General features: G+C 50.3%; 1 protein-coding gene across 3 annotated transcripts in view; it reads left to right on the top strand.

Annotated features, from left to right (window-relative positions):
• PI4KB (phosphatidylinositol 4-kinase beta) overlaps window positions 1–17,258 on the top strand; it is a 49,834-nt gene extending 32,576 nt beyond the window's left edge. For all 3 annotated transcript variants that reach the window (XM_053369906.1, XM_053369904.1, XM_053369907.1), the window contains 9 exons: window positions 3,259–3,486; window positions 4,275–4,502; window positions 5,570–5,679; window positions 5,860–5,964; window positions 6,189–6,312; window positions 7,268–7,533; window positions 9,423–9,555; window positions 11,093–11,213; window positions 13,320–17,258. In XM_053369906.1, coding sequence (XP_053225881.1) covers window positions 3,259–3,486; window positions 4,275–4,502; window positions 5,570–5,679; window positions 5,860–5,964; window positions 6,189–6,312; window positions 7,268–7,533; window positions 9,423–9,555; window positions 11,093–11,213; window positions 13,320–13,501 — 1,497 coding nt within the window. In that variant the 3' untranslated portion in view covers window positions 13,502–17,258. The remainder of the gene's footprint in view (window positions 1–3,258; window positions 3,487–4,274; window positions 4,503–5,569; window positions 5,680–5,859; window positions 5,965–6,188; window positions 6,313–7,267; window positions 7,534–9,422; window positions 9,556–11,092; window positions 11,214–13,319) is intronic.
• The last annotated feature ends 826 nt before the right edge of the window (window positions 17,259–18,084 follow it).

Genomic DNA, 18,084 nt, shown 5'->3' with positions numbered 1-18,084 from the left:
AGCTAACAGGATCGGTGGACAGGAATGATGGGAGTTGTAGTCCCAAAACATCTGGAGGGCCGAGTTTGCCTATAGGCCTGCTTAACAAAGTTGTGCCAGCTCCAAGGAGCCTACAGTCTGAATTTGGAAAGGAGACGAGAAGGGATGATTGTGAGCAAACCATAGCTATACATTTGGCCTGGCCTGCACGTAACACTAAACTGTGGCTTATTCAGTGGTTTCATGGAGGGCAGGAACAGGAACCTGACTGCAGAAGGCGGCTGAAGCCAGGAAGCCCACCCTGATCAGACACTTTCAGGCCTTAGTTTTTTTCCAGGATCTCAGGCAGTTGATCTTCTCCAGCTCCCACAAACCATACGTATCCTCTCTGCAGGCTGGCCTATAACTCTGCTTCGGACCCTTGCCTCTTCCCCTCCCCTTTGCTGGAAAAACTCTGGAATCTGGAAAACCCAGAGTTCTTTGTTCCAAAATCTTTTTACAGAAACGTTAAGAGATTTCCTATGTTGTTCTTGGCTGCGGTCCTATAATTCCGATTAGGCCAGGGGCAAGTCTCAGCGGGGCCAGGGCTTCTTGGTAAACAGCGCTGTTGAGAACTGACTCCCAGCTACCCTAATTTGCTGCTTTGTGGGGCTCTGTAGCAACCCGAGGTGGGGTATTACCTGTTCGGGGGTGGGGGAGACCCCAGCAGGGAATACTGGTGGCTCCTTAAGGCATCTTAACATGGCAAAAGTTCCACTTGCATCAAGCGTGACCTGATTCCCCCAGTGTGGAGGAAATGGGAAACTTTGTGTTGACAACACAGCAGCCCCAAAGCCCACCCCCTTTTCCCCACACACCCCAAAGCTGTCAGGGAATCCCTTCCTACCTCCAGCCAGGGCAATCTCTCTCCTCCGTGCTCAGTGCCTTCATTCCCCCTCTTAACGTTCTCTTCCCCCCCCAAAAAAAAAACCCCTTTCCCCCCTCTTTTTTGCGTGCTCTCTACTTCATCACCAGCTTCATACAGTTAACACCCTTCTCTTGCTCCCCCCCCCTTTATTGCATGTCTCTTTGACCAGCGCTTGGTTTTGGTGGTGGCAGGAATGGCTTATTAATTTCAAATTATCCTTTTTAAAAAAAATAATAATCCTTCCCTCTGACGGGAGAGTAAACTGCTGAAGTGAAGCTGGTTGTTTTTGAAGAAGGGAGGTGGGCAGGGAGCAGTTATTTAGGAAATGGATTTTTCTCCCCACTGTGGTGTTAATAATCACCACCATCAGTGGAAATAATTAGCTGCATATAGTTTCCAGTGCCTAAATCGGTCCAGCGTCTCAGCATCCCGATGGCCCTGAAAGATAGTCCAATGTGGCTTTATTGCGAGGGTGACGGGGTCCGAATGCCTTTCTGGAGTGCACCCAAGAGGTGCGCTGACTTCTGGTGCCCTTTGGGTTCAGGCTTCTCTGGTTTTAACCCCAAGGGTAATGGAGGAATCTGTGTCCGTCCAGGTGTTTCTTGGACCACGCAACACCCTTCCCTAACCATTGGCCATGCTGGCCGCTGGGACGGGTGGGAGTTGGAGGCACAGCTGTGGGACTCCGCAAGTGTTCCTCATCCTCTTTTCGCAGGTGACGGTTCCTGTGGGTGTCTTCTTGACATTCCTAAGCATTTAATTGCTTAACGAGTTTAAATCATATAAATTCCTTGCTTAAAAAGCAAACAGGAAAACACACAGCTCTTCCTTGCTAGGTCGGTTTCATATATAAATACTGTACAGTCGTACCTTGGAAGCCTTGTGAGTCAAACGTTTTGGCTCCCGAACGCCGCAAACCCGGAAGTGAGTGTTCCAGTTTGTGAATGTTCTTTGGAACCCAAACACGGGTTCCGATTGGCTGCAGGAGCTTCCTGCAGCCAATCAGAAGCCGCACCTTGGTTTCCGAACGTTTTGGAAGTCGAACGGACTCCCGGAACGGATTTCGTTCAACTTCCAAGGTACGACTGTATATATAAAGCTGTATATACAAACGCTTGTCAACAATTTGGACTTTTTAGCAGCGAGGGCAGCAACATCTGTGCAGCACTGCTTGGTGTTCTTTCAAAGGATTCCTAGCTTTTCGCACCCTCTGCTGGCTATTTGAGAAAGAGCAGCCTCTCTCTGGTTTTTTTTGGGAGAGGAAGGCTGGTGTCAATCAAGAGTAAAAGGTTAAATGTTTTGCTGGGGTTTGAGGCGGGTGGCTTCAGGTTTCAAGACATCTGCAAGAAAATGAGAATGTTGCAAGGGGGGGATGGTTAAAGAAGACTCAAATGTGGATTAGTTGCCTTTTTGCAGTCTTAATCACATCCCCACCATCATTTTAAAGCACATGGCTTGCCACCAAAGAACTCTAAGTAGTGTAGCGTGTTAAGGATGCTGGGAATTATAGTTCCATGGGGATAAACTACAGTTCCTGCTTCTCTAATGTTTAGTGTGGATGTGACCCAATAGTAGGCAGGGAGCCTATGTTGTTTAGGCAGCCCTTGTCACATTGAACCCTCAATGCCGTTACTAACCTGTGTAAAAAGGGGAAAAAAGATAATCTTTCAAACTGGACTCAAAGAATTATAGCTTTTTGCAGGGGTGCCTTCTAACCACTCCCAGTGCCCTTACAGTTCGCAGAATTCTTTGGGGACGCCATGACTGTTCAAAGTGATACCATATTGCCCCACCTGCGTTTCCTATTTAAAGCAACATCATGCTGCTTTAAACAGTCATGGCTTCCCACCTACCCTAAAGAATCCTGGGAACTGTAGTTTGTTCAGGGTGTGGAGTGTTCTCGGAAGGCTGCATAGGAGGAGGAAAGAGCTACAGTCCCAGAGCTCCCTTTTAAACCACTTTGGGAACTATAGCTCTGTGTGTGGAATAGGGGATCTCCGAAGAACCCCCAGCGCCCTTAAACTACGGTTCCCAGAATTCTTTGGGGGGGAGCCATGATTGTTTGAAGCCGTATCATAGTGCTTTAAATGTATGGTGCGAATGTGGCCTGAGTTAGACGTGAGCTGGATCCCACCCCAAGGGTGGCGGGCAGAAGACTGAACTAGGCATCCTCTCTGCCCGACCTAATCCTGGTCATTCAGATATTAGAATAGGAACCTTTCTCTCATTTGTCAGGCAAAAATTGGCATCCTCCTGTAACTCTGAGGGTCCTCAAGGCAGGCACCCTCTGTGCAAAAACTGGTTCCAACTTCTGTCTCCTTCTCTCCCTCCCTCTAAAATTGGGGGCGGGGGAGCCCCACAACTCTGCGCAGCCCGTCCGCCTGGCCCCGGAGCGAGAGTTCATCAAGTCTCTGATGGCCATTGGGAAACGCCTGACGACGCTGCCGACCAAAGAGCAGAAGACGCAGCGCCTCATCTCTGAGCTCTCCCTGCTCAACCACAAGCTGCCGGCCCGTGTCTGGCTCCCCACCGCTGGGTTTGACCACCACGTGGTGCGGGTCCCACACACCCAGGCCGTCGTGCTGAACTCCAAGGACAAGGTAAGGGGGCTGAGGAAGGAACGGGGGCAAGAGCTCCAGTGGAATCGGGTTGCGCCCAACTAAATTCTACTCAGAAGTAGATCCCAAGGCTGAAAACACATCAGCTGTGTGCGGGAGAAATTGTAAGGTCACCAGCTCATGGATCCACATGTGGTGGCAGTGTCCGAAGTCTTTTTGTTTTGGGCAGAAACGGGGAACGGCACTTCTGTCCTACTGCTGGAAAACTGCTTGACATCTTTCCCATAAGGATCTCGTTTATCACCTGATGACTGCAGCACGCCTTGGTACTGCAGGGCATTAGAGGACTAAACACAGACCTGCTTGAAATCTGAAACTCAAAAATCTGGGACTTAGTATTAATGGACAAACCAACAACCCACACATGAGTCAAACAGACAAGAAAAGCACTGCATTTCTCAAACACATGGCTGATCGGTTTTTAGTCCTTTCACTCAGTAGTGGTTGATATGTATACCATCGATGCGTAACTTTGAATGCATTTTTCTGGATCCATGCTGAAACAGTTTGAAGGGAGCTTTTCCCAAGGACATTTCCAGATTCCCCCCGAAAGTTAATAATGATGGAGGCAGAGGCACACTTTGCAATTAGAAGTAGGAGCCAAGTGTTCGGAAGACCAGTGCACTGAGCCTTCCTTCGCCCAGAGTAGAAATAAGCTGCCTGTCCCCAAAACGTCACCACAAATCTGCCCTCCTGTTTTGTCAGACGTTGTAAACTTGTCCAGTCAGAGTCCTTCTTTCTCTTCCTCCCTCCCTCCTCCCCGTCTCCAGGCTCCTTACCTAATCTATGTGGAAGTACTTGAATGTGAAAACTTCGACACCACTAACGTCCCGGCCCGGATCCCAGAGAACCGTATCCGTAGCACGCGGTCCGTGGAAAACCTCCCAGAGTGCGGGATCACGCATGAGCAGCGAGCCAGCAGCTTCACCACTGTCCCCAACTACGACAACGATGACGAGGCTTGGTCTGTGGACGACATCGGGGAGCTGCAGGTGGAGGTATTTCGATGAAATTATTATCATTTAGCTTTGCTTCGCAAATATGAAAAGGTTGACTTTTTAACATTTTGGTGGAATATTTCCAGTCACTTTAAACTTGTCTTATTAAAACCTTCTGCGCGAAAAAAGGGGGGAAATGCATAAAAATCATTAAGAATTATCGGAGCACATCAGATTAGCTTGCCAAATCTCCTTTATGCATAACAGACATGTAAAAAAGGAGGAGGAGCAAGAAGACGAGAGAAGAAGGCTTGATAAATATAAGCAGAGAAGTCAGCAAGGGGCTTCAGTGCCGTCCAGTGAAAAAATTTTCTCTGCTGATGAAAACGAAGGACAAATAGCTGGTGCCTAAGATGAAAATGGGGACGCGGGTGGTGCTGTGGGTTAAACCACACAGCCTAGGACTTGCCGATCAGAAGGTCGGCAGTTCGAATCCCCGCAACGGGGTGAGCTCCAGTTGCTCGGTCCCTGCTCCTGCCAACCTAGCAGTTCGAAAGCACGTCCAAGTGCAAGTAGATGAATAGGTACCGCTCTGGCGGGAAGGTAAACGGCGTTTCCGTGCGCTGCTCTGGTTCACCAGAAGCGGCTTAGTCATGCGGGCCACATGACCCGGAAGCTGTACGCCGGCTCCCTCGGCCAATAAAGCGAGATGAGCACCGCAACTCTGGGGAGTCGGCCACGACTGGACCTAATGGTCAGGGGTCCCTTTACCTTTAAGATGAAAATGATGGAAGTTATGAATTGGCATTAATTACACCAAGTACGTACCGCTGCTGCTGTCACCACTTTTATGTGTGCTGACATGATCACTGATGAAGACAAGAGGCTTATAGTTGGTCACAATAAAGCCAAAAAGGCCCAGGAAAAATCCCTGGATCAGGAATTCGATTACTTTTGTCAAAAGGGTGAAATGGGCTGCATCTTTTTTTTGATGGTCTTGAAGGTACAGCTTAAGCGATGCTGAAAGCAGGGCTTTTCCTTCAACGATGTGCCACAGAAACGGATGAAACCTCTCTGCTTCCACTGAGCTCTTCCTTCCTTCCTTCCTTCCTTCCTTTGTTCTCCAGCTTCCAGAGATTCACACCAACAGCTGTGACAACATCTCCCAGTTCTCTGTGGACAGCATCACCAGCCAGGAGAGCAAAGAGCCCGTCTTCATAGCTGCTGGAGATATCAGGTGAGTGGGAGTCTAGAAGAAATGTCCGCTGCTTGGCAATGAGGGGTTCAGGTCTAGGAATATAACATCCCTAATAAAAACCCCAAAAACCTGAGAATAGTATAATCCAGTTCCGCTTCCGTGTGTAGCAAAATCCCACCCCCACCCCCCCCAAATTAACATTTCTCTTCCCTCTTGCAGGAGACGCCTCTCGGAACAGCTTGCCCACACTCCAACGTCCTTCAAGAGGGACCCCGAAGACCCTTCTGCCGTCGCCCTGAAGGAGCCGTGGCAGGAGAAAGTCAGGTGAGGGCACTGCGGGGTCAGAGCAGAGGGTGGCGGGGCCCCAGTTGTGTCTCCACGGCCTGATGTGCTAAGAAGCCAGGCATTGGCTGCAGATGGCGAGGCTCTCCCCATCTCTTGCGTGGGGCAACGGGGCTGTTCAGGTTCCTCAGGGCTCGGCAAGGGTGGCCTGAGCCTCCCGCGCCAGGCCAGGGCGGAACCAACTGCTTCCTGCTGCTTTTTTGCAGGCGGATCCGGGAGGGCTCTCCGTACGGCCACCTCCCAAACTGGCGCCTCCTCTCTGTGATCGTGAAATGTGGCGATGATCTCCGGCAAGAGCTGCTGGCCTTCCAGGTGCTCAAACAGCTTCAGGTAGGGAATACCACACAGCAGTGCCTCAAGGCTCTCTTTCTCTTTCTCCATTCTCTTTCCTCCCTCAAGGGCTTCTGAGTTTGGTCAAGTTGGATGCAGTGCTGGTGTAGTGTTTAGAGTGTCAGACTAGCACCTGGGAGAGTTGTTGTTGTTTAGTCGTTTAGTTGTGTCCGCCTCTTCGTGACCCCCTAGACCAGAGCACGCCAGGCCCTCCTGTCTTCCACTGCCTCCTGCAGTTTGGTTAAACTCATGTTTGTAGCTTCGAGAACACTGTCCCACCATCTCGTCCTCTGTCGTCCCCTTCTCCTTGTGCCCTCCATCTTTCCCAACATCAGGGTCTTTTCCAGGGAGTCTTCTCAGGAGGTGGCCAAGGTCTTGGAGCCTCAGCTTCAGGATCTGTCCTTCCAGTGAGCACTCAGGGCTGATTTCCTTCAGAATGGAGAGGTTTGATCTTCTTGCAGTCCATGGGACTCTCAAGAGTCTACTCCAGCAGCAGAATTCAAAAGCATCTATTCTTCGGCAATCAGCCTTCTTTATGGTCCAGCTCTCACTTCCATACATCACGACTGGGAAAACCAGAGCTTTAACTATATGGACCTTTATCGGCAAGGTGATGTCTCTGATTGGGTTCAAATTCCTGCTCAGCTCTTGGGGGCCTAACCTCCTTTGCAGGATTGTTGTGAGGATAAAATGGGGTGGAAGAGAACTAGGCATGCCATGTTGAGCTCCCTGGAGGAAAAAAGTGGGATATAAATTTGAATAAAAATCATAATACAGTGGAACCTCGGTTTTCGAGCATCTCCTCCTGTTTGGGACATCCCTGTAGTCTGTAGATGCCCGTTAAAATTCTGCAAGGGACATTTTGCGTGCTGGACTTCTCCCCCACCCCACCTCCGAAAAACACAAGGGGGTCCTGTTGCAAAACGCCTTTTTTCCGTTTGCTTTCCTCCTCCAGTCCATCTGGGAGCAGGAGCGCGTCCCCCTGTGGATCAAGCCATACAAAATCCTCGTCATCTCTGCCGACAGCGGCATGATTGAGCCGGTGGTCAACGCCGTCTCCATCCACCAGGTCAAGAAGCAGTCGCAGCTCTCCCTGTTGGACTACTTCCTGCAGGAGCATGGGAACTACACTACCGAGGCCTTCCTGACCGCCCAGCGCAACTTTGTGCAGAGCTGCGCCGGCTACTGCCTGGTCTGCTACCTGCTGCAAGTCAAAGACAGGTGAGGGGGCCTTTTGGGAAGCTGGGGCGAGGCAGTGGGCAGAGAAGGAGCGCTCAGCACATTGCGGAGAGAAGCCTCGCTGCTGCCAGTTTCAGAGCAAGAGGGAGCAGCCCCATAGCGCATCAGTGACAGGGGATGGAGATGGAAAGAAAGGGGAAAGCCACTTTCTGACAATTAAGCCTAGAGCCTAATTAGTCTCCACAATCCCTCAAGTTAAACGCCAATGGTTCCCAAACTTTTTCAGGCAGCACCAACCTTTCGGTTCCAGAAATTCACCCCCAGTGCACCCTAGGTAAAGGTAAAGGTAGCCCTGCCCGTACGGGCCAGTTGTGTCCGACTCTGGGGTTGCGCGCCCATCTCACTTAAGAGGCTGGGGGCCAGCGCTGTTCCAAAGACACTTCCGGGTCACGTGGCCAGTGTGACAAGCTGCATCTGGCGAGCCAGCGCAACACACGGAAACGCCGTTTACCTTCCCGCTAGTAAGCGGTCCCTATTTATCTACTTGCACCCGAGGGTGCTTTCGAACTGCTAGGTTGGCAGGCGCTGGGACCGAGCAACGGGAGCGCACCCCGCCGCGGGAATTCGAACCGCCGACCTGACGATCGGCAAGTCCTAGGCTCTATGGTTTAACCCACAGCGCCACCCGCGTCCCCCAGTGCAGCCTACCCTGCCCTATAAGAAACATGGTTTGGAATAGCGGTTTGCACAACCCACTAAGGAAGGTAACAGCACAATAAAAGTCAAAACGGCAATGATTAATTGCACATTCATTCAAAGCCCAGTTGAAATTATTTAGCTTAGTGAATTCAACAAAGTGGATGAACTCCATCCAGCGATCTTGGCTTTTCGAAGTCTGAGGATCATTGACAGCTCCAGCGCCAGCCCCTTGCCTCTTAGTGACCCCCTAGGGAATCCCATCAGGCCCCAGTGGGTGGCACCACTGGGGTAAGTTAAATATCCCCCTGTACCCTGGACTTCAACTAGGGTGGGCCAACTGACAACAGACGTCAAAGCCCACGAACCCGCTCAGTAAAGCTGCCTTCTACCTGGGTGCCAGAAGTGGGTTCAGGCATAATAATAATAATATTTTTTTTTTAAAAAAATTAATTTTTAAATTTTATTTTATACCCCGCCCTCCCCGGCCAGAGCCGGGCTCAGGGCAGCTAACACCAATAAAATTACAATAAAACATAATATTGAGGGGGGGACAAACAAAAAACCAGTTTATTAAAATATGGGTTAAAATACAATTTAAAATGCAGCCTCATTTTAAAAGTAGCCCATAGATCAAAACCATAAGGGGAGGGAAACATAAGGGTCAGACTGAGTCCAAACCAAAGGCCAGGCGGAACAGCTCTGTCTTGCAGGCCCTGCGGAAAGATGTCAAGTCCCGCAGGGCCCTGGTCTCTTGTGACAGAGCGTTCCACCAAGTCGGGGCCAGTACTGAAAAGGCCCTGGCCCTAGTTGAGACCAATCTAACCACCTTGTGACTTGGGACCTCCAAAGTGTTATCATTTGTGGACCTTAAGGTCCTTCGTGGGGCAGACCAGGAGAGGCGGTCCCATAGAACAATGTGGGTGTCCCTACCCTCCTGGTCTCCCTCCTCTCAGGAAAGGATGGTCACAATAAATCTGGTGCTCCCTGAATCACATCCGCTCCGGGCAGCTGCCTGGGTCCTGCTTTGCTGCCACGTAATCTGTGAGAAGGGGAAAGTGTTTGGAAAATTTACAAAAAGCCATGCAATAGATAGTTGACCTTTTTCAAACAAGGAGGAGGAAAATCACGTACTCCTCCTTGAGCTGCTTGTAGAAAATGGCAAGATATGAATGCAGTAAATAATGTTTTTTTCTGTCCCTTCTCTTCCCACCCTGCAACACCCCCCCCCAAAGGCACAATGGCAATATCTTGCTGGATGCAGACGGACACATAATCCACATAGATTTCGGGTTCATCCTCTCCAGCTCACCCCGAAATCTCGGCTTTGAGACATCAGCCTTCAAACTCACCTCTGAGTTCGTCGATGTAAGTTGGCGGTGGGTGGAAGCGAGAGAGAACTCCTGCCTTGTTTTTTGTCTGCAGTTCTTTGCGAGAAGTTTCTTGGATCAAGCAGTTTTTGAATATTCTAAAGAAGGGGCAGGGAGGACAGGAAGAAGCAGCCTGTGGCCAAGAGGTCTAGTTAAGGTGTATTTCTTATTTAGGCTTCTTTGAAGCCGAGGAGGTTGGGGAACCCACACATTGTCTTGGGCGCAGGCAGCCTTTTGCTGAAGCAATCCCATCGAAAGAAATGAATCTCCTCATGGAGGAGAGGGCTATCGATGGCTGCTAGCCATGATGTCTGATGCTTCTGAACCCCATTTGCTGGAAACGGCAGGACGGGAGAGTTGCCCTTGTGCTCAAGTCCTGCTTGCAGGATTTGCACGGGCATCTGGTCGGCCACTGTGAGGTTAGGCTGCTGGACTAGTGGGCCATTGGCCTGATCCAGCAGGCTCTTCTAGTGCTATTTGTGGGGTCCTATTGCGGTTGCTCGAGAGCAACCAGGCAGGACTCCGACCTGTCTTTTACAGGCTTTATCTTGATGCAAACTATTTACAGTGAAGGGACGCGGGTGGCGCTTTGGGTTAAACCACAGAGCCTAGGACTTGCCGATCAGAAGGTCGGCGGTTCAAATCGCCACGGCGGGGTGAGCTCCCGTTGCTCAGTCCCTGCTCCTGCCAACCTAGCAGTTTGAAAGCACGTCAAAGTGCAAGTAGATAAATCGGTACCGCTCTGGCGGGAAGGTAAACAGCGTTTCCATGCGCTGCTCTGGTTCGCCAGAAGCGGCTTAGTCCTGCTGGCCACATGACCCGGAAGCTGTGCGCCGTCTCCCTCGGCCAATAAAGCGAGATGAGTGCCGCAACCCCAGAGTCGGCCACGACTGGACCTAATGGTCAGGCGTCCCTTTACCTTTACCTATTTACAGTGAAGAGCGTCATAAGTTCATGTCTGGCTCAATCGCTAGCAGAATCCGGGATTGGTCTGTTCTTGTACCTCCCCCAACATAAAAGTTTCGTCACCCCCAGCCTTTTATGCCCTTCCCTGCGCCTCAAACTACTGCGCATGACGGGCGACGGCAAGGGCGTGCCTCCCTCCTCTCTGGCTTTCTCAGGCGCGGTGTTAAGGCTCTTACTAGCTCCTTGCACCTCTTCTCCACTGGAGGTGGGGCTTTCCTCCTCCCCGAAAGAGGAACTGCTTCGCAAGATTTTCGGAGGCTCCCTGTAACACAACTGCCCCTCCACCTCTCGCCTCTGAGCCGATGGCAGTTCCCTGACAGCTATTATTAATTATTATTATTATTATTATTATTATTATTATTATTATTTATAACCCACCCATCTGGCTGGGTTTCCCCAGCCACTCTGGGCGGCTCCGAACAGTATATGGGTTTGCCACAGTTTTGCATGCAGGAAAGCTTTAAGCCTCCCAGTCCTTAGTGAAGTCTCTGCAATCTCCTCCCTGTTCCTCCAGCCCTTCTTTGGACGCCCATCTTTAACTTTCCTCCTTCCCCCTTGCCCCCTTTCAGGTCATGGGAGGCTTGGATGGCGACATGTTCAACTATTACAAGATGCTGATGCTGCAGGGCCTCATTGCCGCTCGGAAGCACATGGATAAAGTCGTCCAGATTGTGGAGATAATGCAACAAGGTAGCTTTTGTGGGTTTGGGGGTACCTGGGCAGCTTTGGGGTTTCAGGCCAGGCCACCAGGTCGCAAACAGCCCCACCCCAACCCAGTAGAGTGTCTCTTCCACCACATATGAGAGGCTCCCGGTCCACCCATCCGCAAAGGGGCACCTGCACTGCCAGGCCCAGGATCTCTGGGACGCTGCAAAGGGTTCTGGGAACACCGGTCTCCAAACCCACCTGGGTAGTTTTCTCCCAGCGCACACACAAACTCAGGTTGTCGTCTAATTTCAAAGATCCGCCTTAGCTGTTGAGCCCGCCGTCCGGTCACGTGGTCCTAAATAACCCCGTAACACAGGCGTCCTCTTGACAGCAGTGCAAGGAAACTTGTAAGCCGCTTTAATCAGCGGCCGAAAGGAGGCACAGGCCTTTTAGAAAGGATAGGGTTTTTTTGTTTCTCTTTAAAAAGTAACCAGAGCGCTTGTTATCAGTTTGTCCTGCAGGTTGCCAGTGTTGCTTGGGCGAAACGCAGCAGAGTCAGGCCCCCGCAGTAGCTCAGGTCATCAGTGAGTGTCGAGAGCAGCGTATTCGGATAAGTTGCTAGTCCATAAGAAAGTAACACAACTGCCTTGCTTGATCAGGCCAAAGGTCCGCCTGGTCTGGTGTTCTTTTTGCCGCAAGAGGCTGGCACCCCTCTCTGGAAGTAGTTCCCAGAGACAGTGACGGCCAGCCCCTTTATTTATACCCGACCTCTGCAGCACCTGGCATTTGGAGGTAGACTGCTCCTGAGCATGCAGGCTTCCCTTTAGCTACCTACTCCAAACAGCAGCTGTTGGTACTTTTATCCTCCATGAATTGCATAATTCCCGCAGGGTGTTCCTCCCCCTTTTTAAAAAGCTTACCCCTTCCCCAGAAGATTTCAGTGGCCCTTTAAGGACCTGTTGGAGCAAGGCAGTTCAAGGCTTCCAAAAAAGGGCACCGCCGGCACATCCTGCCCGCCCCCTCTATGAAAAGTGGGCTGCGATTGGGCAGAAGAGCAAGGTCGTGAGAGTGCCTGTTTTGCATATCTGCGGGGTATCATCTGGCATTTACCACGAACGAGCCAGTTTTAAAGCCCTCGACACAGCCTTCGCTTTCCAGGCAGTAACCCACGCCATTGAGTTGAATGGCGGCTACGGAGGGGCCTTCATAGTGGTGGCACCAACCTTTATGGGTGGACACGGTGGGAGGCAATTGTGTTCGCCCCCCCCCAAAAAAAATCATAACAATACTCAGATATAGAAACTCATATATATATGCTAGGTCAGGCACCCCCAACCTGTGGCCCTCCAGATGTTTTGGCCTACAACTCCCATGATCCTTAGCGAACAGGACCAGTGGTCAGGGATGATGGGAATTGTAGTCCAAAACATCTGGAGGGCCAAAGGTTGGGGGTGCCTGTGCTAGGCGCTAAACGACAGCTTACCGTATTTTTCGCTCTATAAGACGCACTTTTTTCCCTCCTAAAAAGTAAGGGGAAATGTGTGTGCGTCTTATGGAGCTAGTGCAGGCTGTGCAGCTATCCCAGAAGCCAGAACAGCAAGAGGGATCACTGCGCAGCGATCCCTCTTGCTGTTCTGGCTTCTGGGATTCAGAATATTTTTTTTCTTGTTTTCTTCCTCCAAAAAACTATGTGTGTCTTATGGTCTGGTGCGTCTTATAGGGAGAAAAATACGGTAAATCATAGTTACAGTTGCCATCATGGAGTAGTAATAATAATAATAATTTTATCATTATTTCTGTGCCATCCATCCGGCTGGGTTGCCTGAGCCACTCTGTCTATTCTCCAGGGGGTTGGACTGGATCCTCTTTGGGGTCCCTTCCAACTCGACCAATCAATGAGTCTTTGTTGAGATTCCTGTGCGCGGGGGGCTCGGAACGTTTTCCCTGCGTAAGGGGGCAATTTTATCGTTTCGTTCTCTTTGTAAAGCGCTTGGAGGGTTCAGGCAGTGCGTAAACCTTGCGAGATTAAATAAGACAAACACTTCCCAGCCTTCCCGGCAGACAGAGAAGAGCTGGATCGTGTCCTCTCCTCAGTGGCGCCACGCTCCTTGGGCCAAGGCGCTGACTCTCCCCTCTCTCTCTCCGCAGGCTCCCAGCTGCCCTGTTTCCACGGCTCCAGCACCATCCGCAACCTGAAGGAGCGATTCCACATGAACATGACGGAGGAACAGCTTCAGCTCTTGATAGAGCAGATGGTGGACGGCAGCATGCGCTCCATCACCACCAAGCTCTACGACGGCTTCCAGTACCTCACCAACGGCATCATGTGACCGCCTGCCGCGCTCCCCAGACATGCCGGCGAAACCGCCCGGCCCCCCCATCCACCCCCACCACAGCCAGAGACCCTCACAAAGTCCTTGTCGGAGGGAGCTGGATGGCGGAAGTAGGGAAGGAACCGAGGAGCTGCCTTCCTCCCGAGGCGTCTCTCGAACGCAGCGCCCCTTTTTACCGGATTCTTTTAGACACTGATGGGGGTCGGGGTGTAGGTTGGGGGCTTCGGAGTGGGGGAGAAGGACCTCTCGAACTAAGCTAGAGGCGCTTTACTCTCTTCCCATGCGAAATTTTGAAGGATCATGTAGGAAAGAAAACCTTGAGATCTTTGCTTTTCTTCCCCCAAGAAAAGCAACGAGCGAAAGGACGGAGCCTTTGTTCTCTGGACGTCAGAAAGTCACACACGAAGAAGAACCATGTTTTGCCCTTGTCCTCATCGTCACCATCCTTCCTCTTCCCCGGCCCCCGAAACTCGAAAATCATTTATTTCAGTATTATACCTCGTCTTTGTCCTCTGAACTGTCACTCTCTCGCAACAATCCCGCAAATGTTTTATGGGCCCAGGGAAGAACAGGAGTGGGTTGGATGGGGTTTTTTTGGGGTGAATGGGGAATGGAGAGAGAGAGAGAGAGATGGACCTATGCAACAGCTCCGGGAAATCATGCATTTCTGAGCCTCCCGTTTCCAAGACCCCCTTTTCTTCCTCACTTCTCAAATGTCCCCCTCCCCTTCCACCCCACTTCCCAACCCATGCATGTTTCTTTCCGTTGGTGTGCGTGTGCGTTTCTGTCGAGACAATTAAACTCCCCGCCATCACCAAACCCCTGTATTATTTCCTGCACGAGTTTCATGCAAAGGCGCCACCGTTTGCGAGTTGCACAAAGGCCGGTGTTTTCATGATTCCACACCGCTTCTCTAGAGCACAGTTTTGGGGGTGGGAATTGGCTGCTGGTGGGGCAGGAGAGCACTCAGCCTTTGCCACCACCACCACCCTGTCCCCACAGCGGGAGTTCTGTCTTGCACCTCTTTCTACTCTCAATATATATATATATTTTCTTACACCATCCATGGCATGGGAAGCGTTCACTGAGCATTTGGCAATACTAGCTGCCGAGTTTTCTTACTGTTCCCTTAGTTCGCGTTGCGTTGAAATCTCCTTAGCACTGCTGCAGAAAACCTCTTGCCGCTATTCGTCCTGCCACAACCTCCTTAGAGTACGAAAACATTTCTTTTCTTCCTGGGTGTATTTAGTTCACTTATTTCCCACTGGGCAGCCAATCTCTCTCTCTCTCTCCCATAGCCATTTAGAGTATTCCTCCCCCTTAAGCCTCTTCTTCTCTCCTCCCTCTTTCCCCCCTGTTTAACAAGTTGCCCCAGTTTACAGCTCCCAGCATAGTGCAGCCAAGACGGTGCCTGCTCCTAGGGAGCCCCACGCCTCTATGGTTCCCAAGGGTCAGTGTTCCCTTCTTTGGCCGAGTTTCGCCCTCCTGCCCAGTCCTCTGGGTCTTAGACAGTGCCTTCTTCTCCATCGCTCGCGGTCGCAAACACGCTGGGATCTGGCACCAACTTCGAAAGCAGCCATCATTGAACCTGGGAGGTGTCGCAAATGATCGCTGGGACACAGCTCCCTGGAGACATGAATGGGTTTTTTTTGCAATATGAATTTTAGAAACAGGTGTGTGTGTGTGTAGAGTGGAGCTGTCCTTTGCCCCCTTCCCCCTTTAAAAAAAGAAAAGTTATGTGGTTCTGTTGCGGGAGGAAAGCGAGCCCATTTCCATGTATTCAAATATGAAATTCTGCTTTTTGGGGGGGGGCGGGAGGCAATGCCATGTGAATGTGGGGGACGTGCATTTGTGTGTCCGATACCTCATTGCGTGAGGTTTTTGTGTTGTTGGGTTTTTTTTTGCTTTTCCTTCCCTGTCCAATCTTTTGGCTGGCCTCTTCCCCCAAATCTCCTTTCCCGCATATGATTTCCCCATGCTATACCAAGTGTGTGTACATAGCACTTAAAATCATGTCGTACTTAAAAAAAAAAAGAGCAAAGAAATATTTTTTATTTTTTACAAGAGACCCTATATTGAGCGGAAGGGAGCTTGGAAATTGCTGCATAAAATGCAAAGAGGTAGCAGACATTCCTTTTCTCTGTATAAAAAATGTGTGCGCTGTTTTTAAATGTGCAGGTTCACCGAGCCCTTTTTTTTTAATTTAAAAAAATAAAAAGATTAAAAGGGGGGTGGGCGGGGGAGCTGTCAGTCTTGATGCAGCAAGCTGCGTTATCGCAGGCATCTGTTCAGAAACATCTGGACAGGGGCGGGGGGAGATGGCAGCATCAGGTCTGCAAGGGGCGGGTGATTTAACAAGTCTCTTCCCCCACCCCAGTAAGCCCATGCTCAGGTGTGTGTTTGTGTGTGAATTCCTCCCCCCCCTCCAGCGGCAAATTCTACTTACACCTTCTGTTTACAAAGTTTTTGGTGGTCCTCGCAGCAGAGCAGCTTGTCATTCTCTTGCCCCCCCCCCCACATTTTTAAAATCTGAACTAAGGTAACAAGAAACACATCACAATCTCAAAAAGAGTCTTTCATGATGGACGCTGTCTGCTTTCATCTGTCGCATCTGTCAGTTCCTTCTTGTTAGATAACCCCCCCTTTTTTAGGTAGTGAGCTTCACAGTCATCCTCAGCCACTCTCTGGCAGGGGGAGAACACCTTGGGGGGGGGGACAGGGCAAGGAAGTGTGCACCTTTTAAAAAACCTGCATCCACACGCAAAAGCAGAAATGGGGAGGAATTTTTATTTTTTTGGTACCCTCCTAACCTTACAATCGTACAGGTTTTGGGCAGCGTTGACTGAAAAGTGATGCATTATGAATGTCTTTGTGAAAAGCACAGTTTTAAAAGAGCGAGAAATTTAGCAGTGTTTTGTCGTAACAATGGCTACATAAATTCCTCTTCCCCTTGCCAGTTCCTGCGGGGAACTTACGAGCTGCTACGCCTTCTCTGTGCCCAGAAGCCTCCGGGTGACTGTAGCAGCTTTGATTTCTGCGACGCCGCCTGCTGCGTGCAGCGCCTTTTTTGGAGCCTCGTGGATGACTTCCTGCAGCAACAGAGAAGGCGACGAGCGTGCGGGGAAACGGATGGCAAGAGGAGTGGGTCGGGAGCAGCTGTCAAAAGCAGTCACTACTACAGTCACCGGGAGACTTCCGGGCACCCAGTGGCTAACGGGTGCTCGCACGAACCAGTTTATTGAGATCCCAAATTGGGGGTTATTTCTCCCAGCACCCTCTTGATTTGAATTATCTCAACGAGGGATTTGGGGGCGGGTAGCAGGAAGCCACAGGTCTGAATTATAGCTGAACTGGGCTGTCAGCAAATGAGACAGGCTTCTCTGCCAGCAAGGGTCGAGAGGCTTATCACTGTTCATAACACCAACCCTACAAAAGTGGGGGAGAGCTGTAGGAAGAGGGTAAGCCATTAACAAGCAAGGAAGCAAGCAGTCTCTCTTAAAATGCATTACAGGTTTCATTTTACACATGCGCGCCCCGCCAGCCGGTTAAAAGTCCTCCCCCATTTTCAGGAGAGTTGCTGATGGCTTCCAAAAACGTTTGTGCATGACCATTTTGTGTGTGCGTGCGTTTTTCCCCCCTCTTTTCTTTTCCTTCCTTCATTCTTTCCCTAGTTGGTAAGGATGGGCCAAAACTCCAAAATAAAAATCTATGAAATGAACTTACATTTCTAATAAAAATGTCCTTTTTTAATAAATATATATATACATATGTAAAGAAGAAGAAGAAAAAAAATGCAAGCCGAATATTTGCAGAGAAGTTGTTGACCTCTGTCTCATTTCTTTGGGGGATGAATACAATCTTTGTGAACAAAGGGTGTGTTTGCAGTTTGCGGGGAGGTAATTTCGTGGCTGCGGTGCTAGTGATAGTGGCTCTGGTGGCGATTGGCTGAGCTGCCCTGATGTCACCAGAAGGGAGAAGCAGGTGCGGTCATTGGTTCTGAAGTGCCTGTGGTGGTTCTCCATCGCTCCACACGCTGGGTGATTTCCGTGGGTTTTAAGAGCAGGATCAATCCTCTTCTAAAAGGGGTGAGCGGCTGGCAGAGTCTTGCCATGGGCATCTAAAGGGCATTGCAGGAGGGCCCCAGAAAGCAGAGTCTGCAGCGGTCAAGTGGTCAAAGTCTCAGAGCATAGCCTTAAGAAAATGTCGGAGGAATGAGCCAAGAAGGTCCTGGCGGGATTGGAGAGGGAAAGAAAGGCTTGGTGCTTTGTACATTTTAAGTGAATGGCTCAGTCATTTGCTTTCCATTTGCATATTTTATTTTGTCAGTTGGTAAAGCCATACTTTTTTAACTGGAGAGAGGGCAGTCATTAATTTAAAAAACATAAATAGATAGGTGGGGTTCTTGGGGAGGCCAAAAACACTTTTTGTGGGGCTGGATACAGTCCGTGCACCACAGGTTAGCCATCCCAGTCTAGGGGCCTATCCTGAGTCACTCATCCAGCTGAAAACTTGCCATTGCACTGTAACTTAAAACTGCAGCCCTTAAAACATGGCTGCCGCAAAAATGTTAGTCCTCCATT

This window comes from Podarcis raffonei, chromosome 16 (genome assembly GCF_027172205.1).
Source record: "Podarcis raffonei isolate rPodRaf1 chromosome 16, rPodRaf1.pri, whole genome shotgun sequence".
Classification (NCBI taxonomy): domain Eukaryota; kingdom Metazoa; phylum Chordata; class Lepidosauria; order Squamata; family Lacertidae; genus Podarcis; species Podarcis raffonei.
Note: the sequence above shows the minus strand (reverse complement) of the source record. Positions and strands in the feature narration are given on the sequence as shown.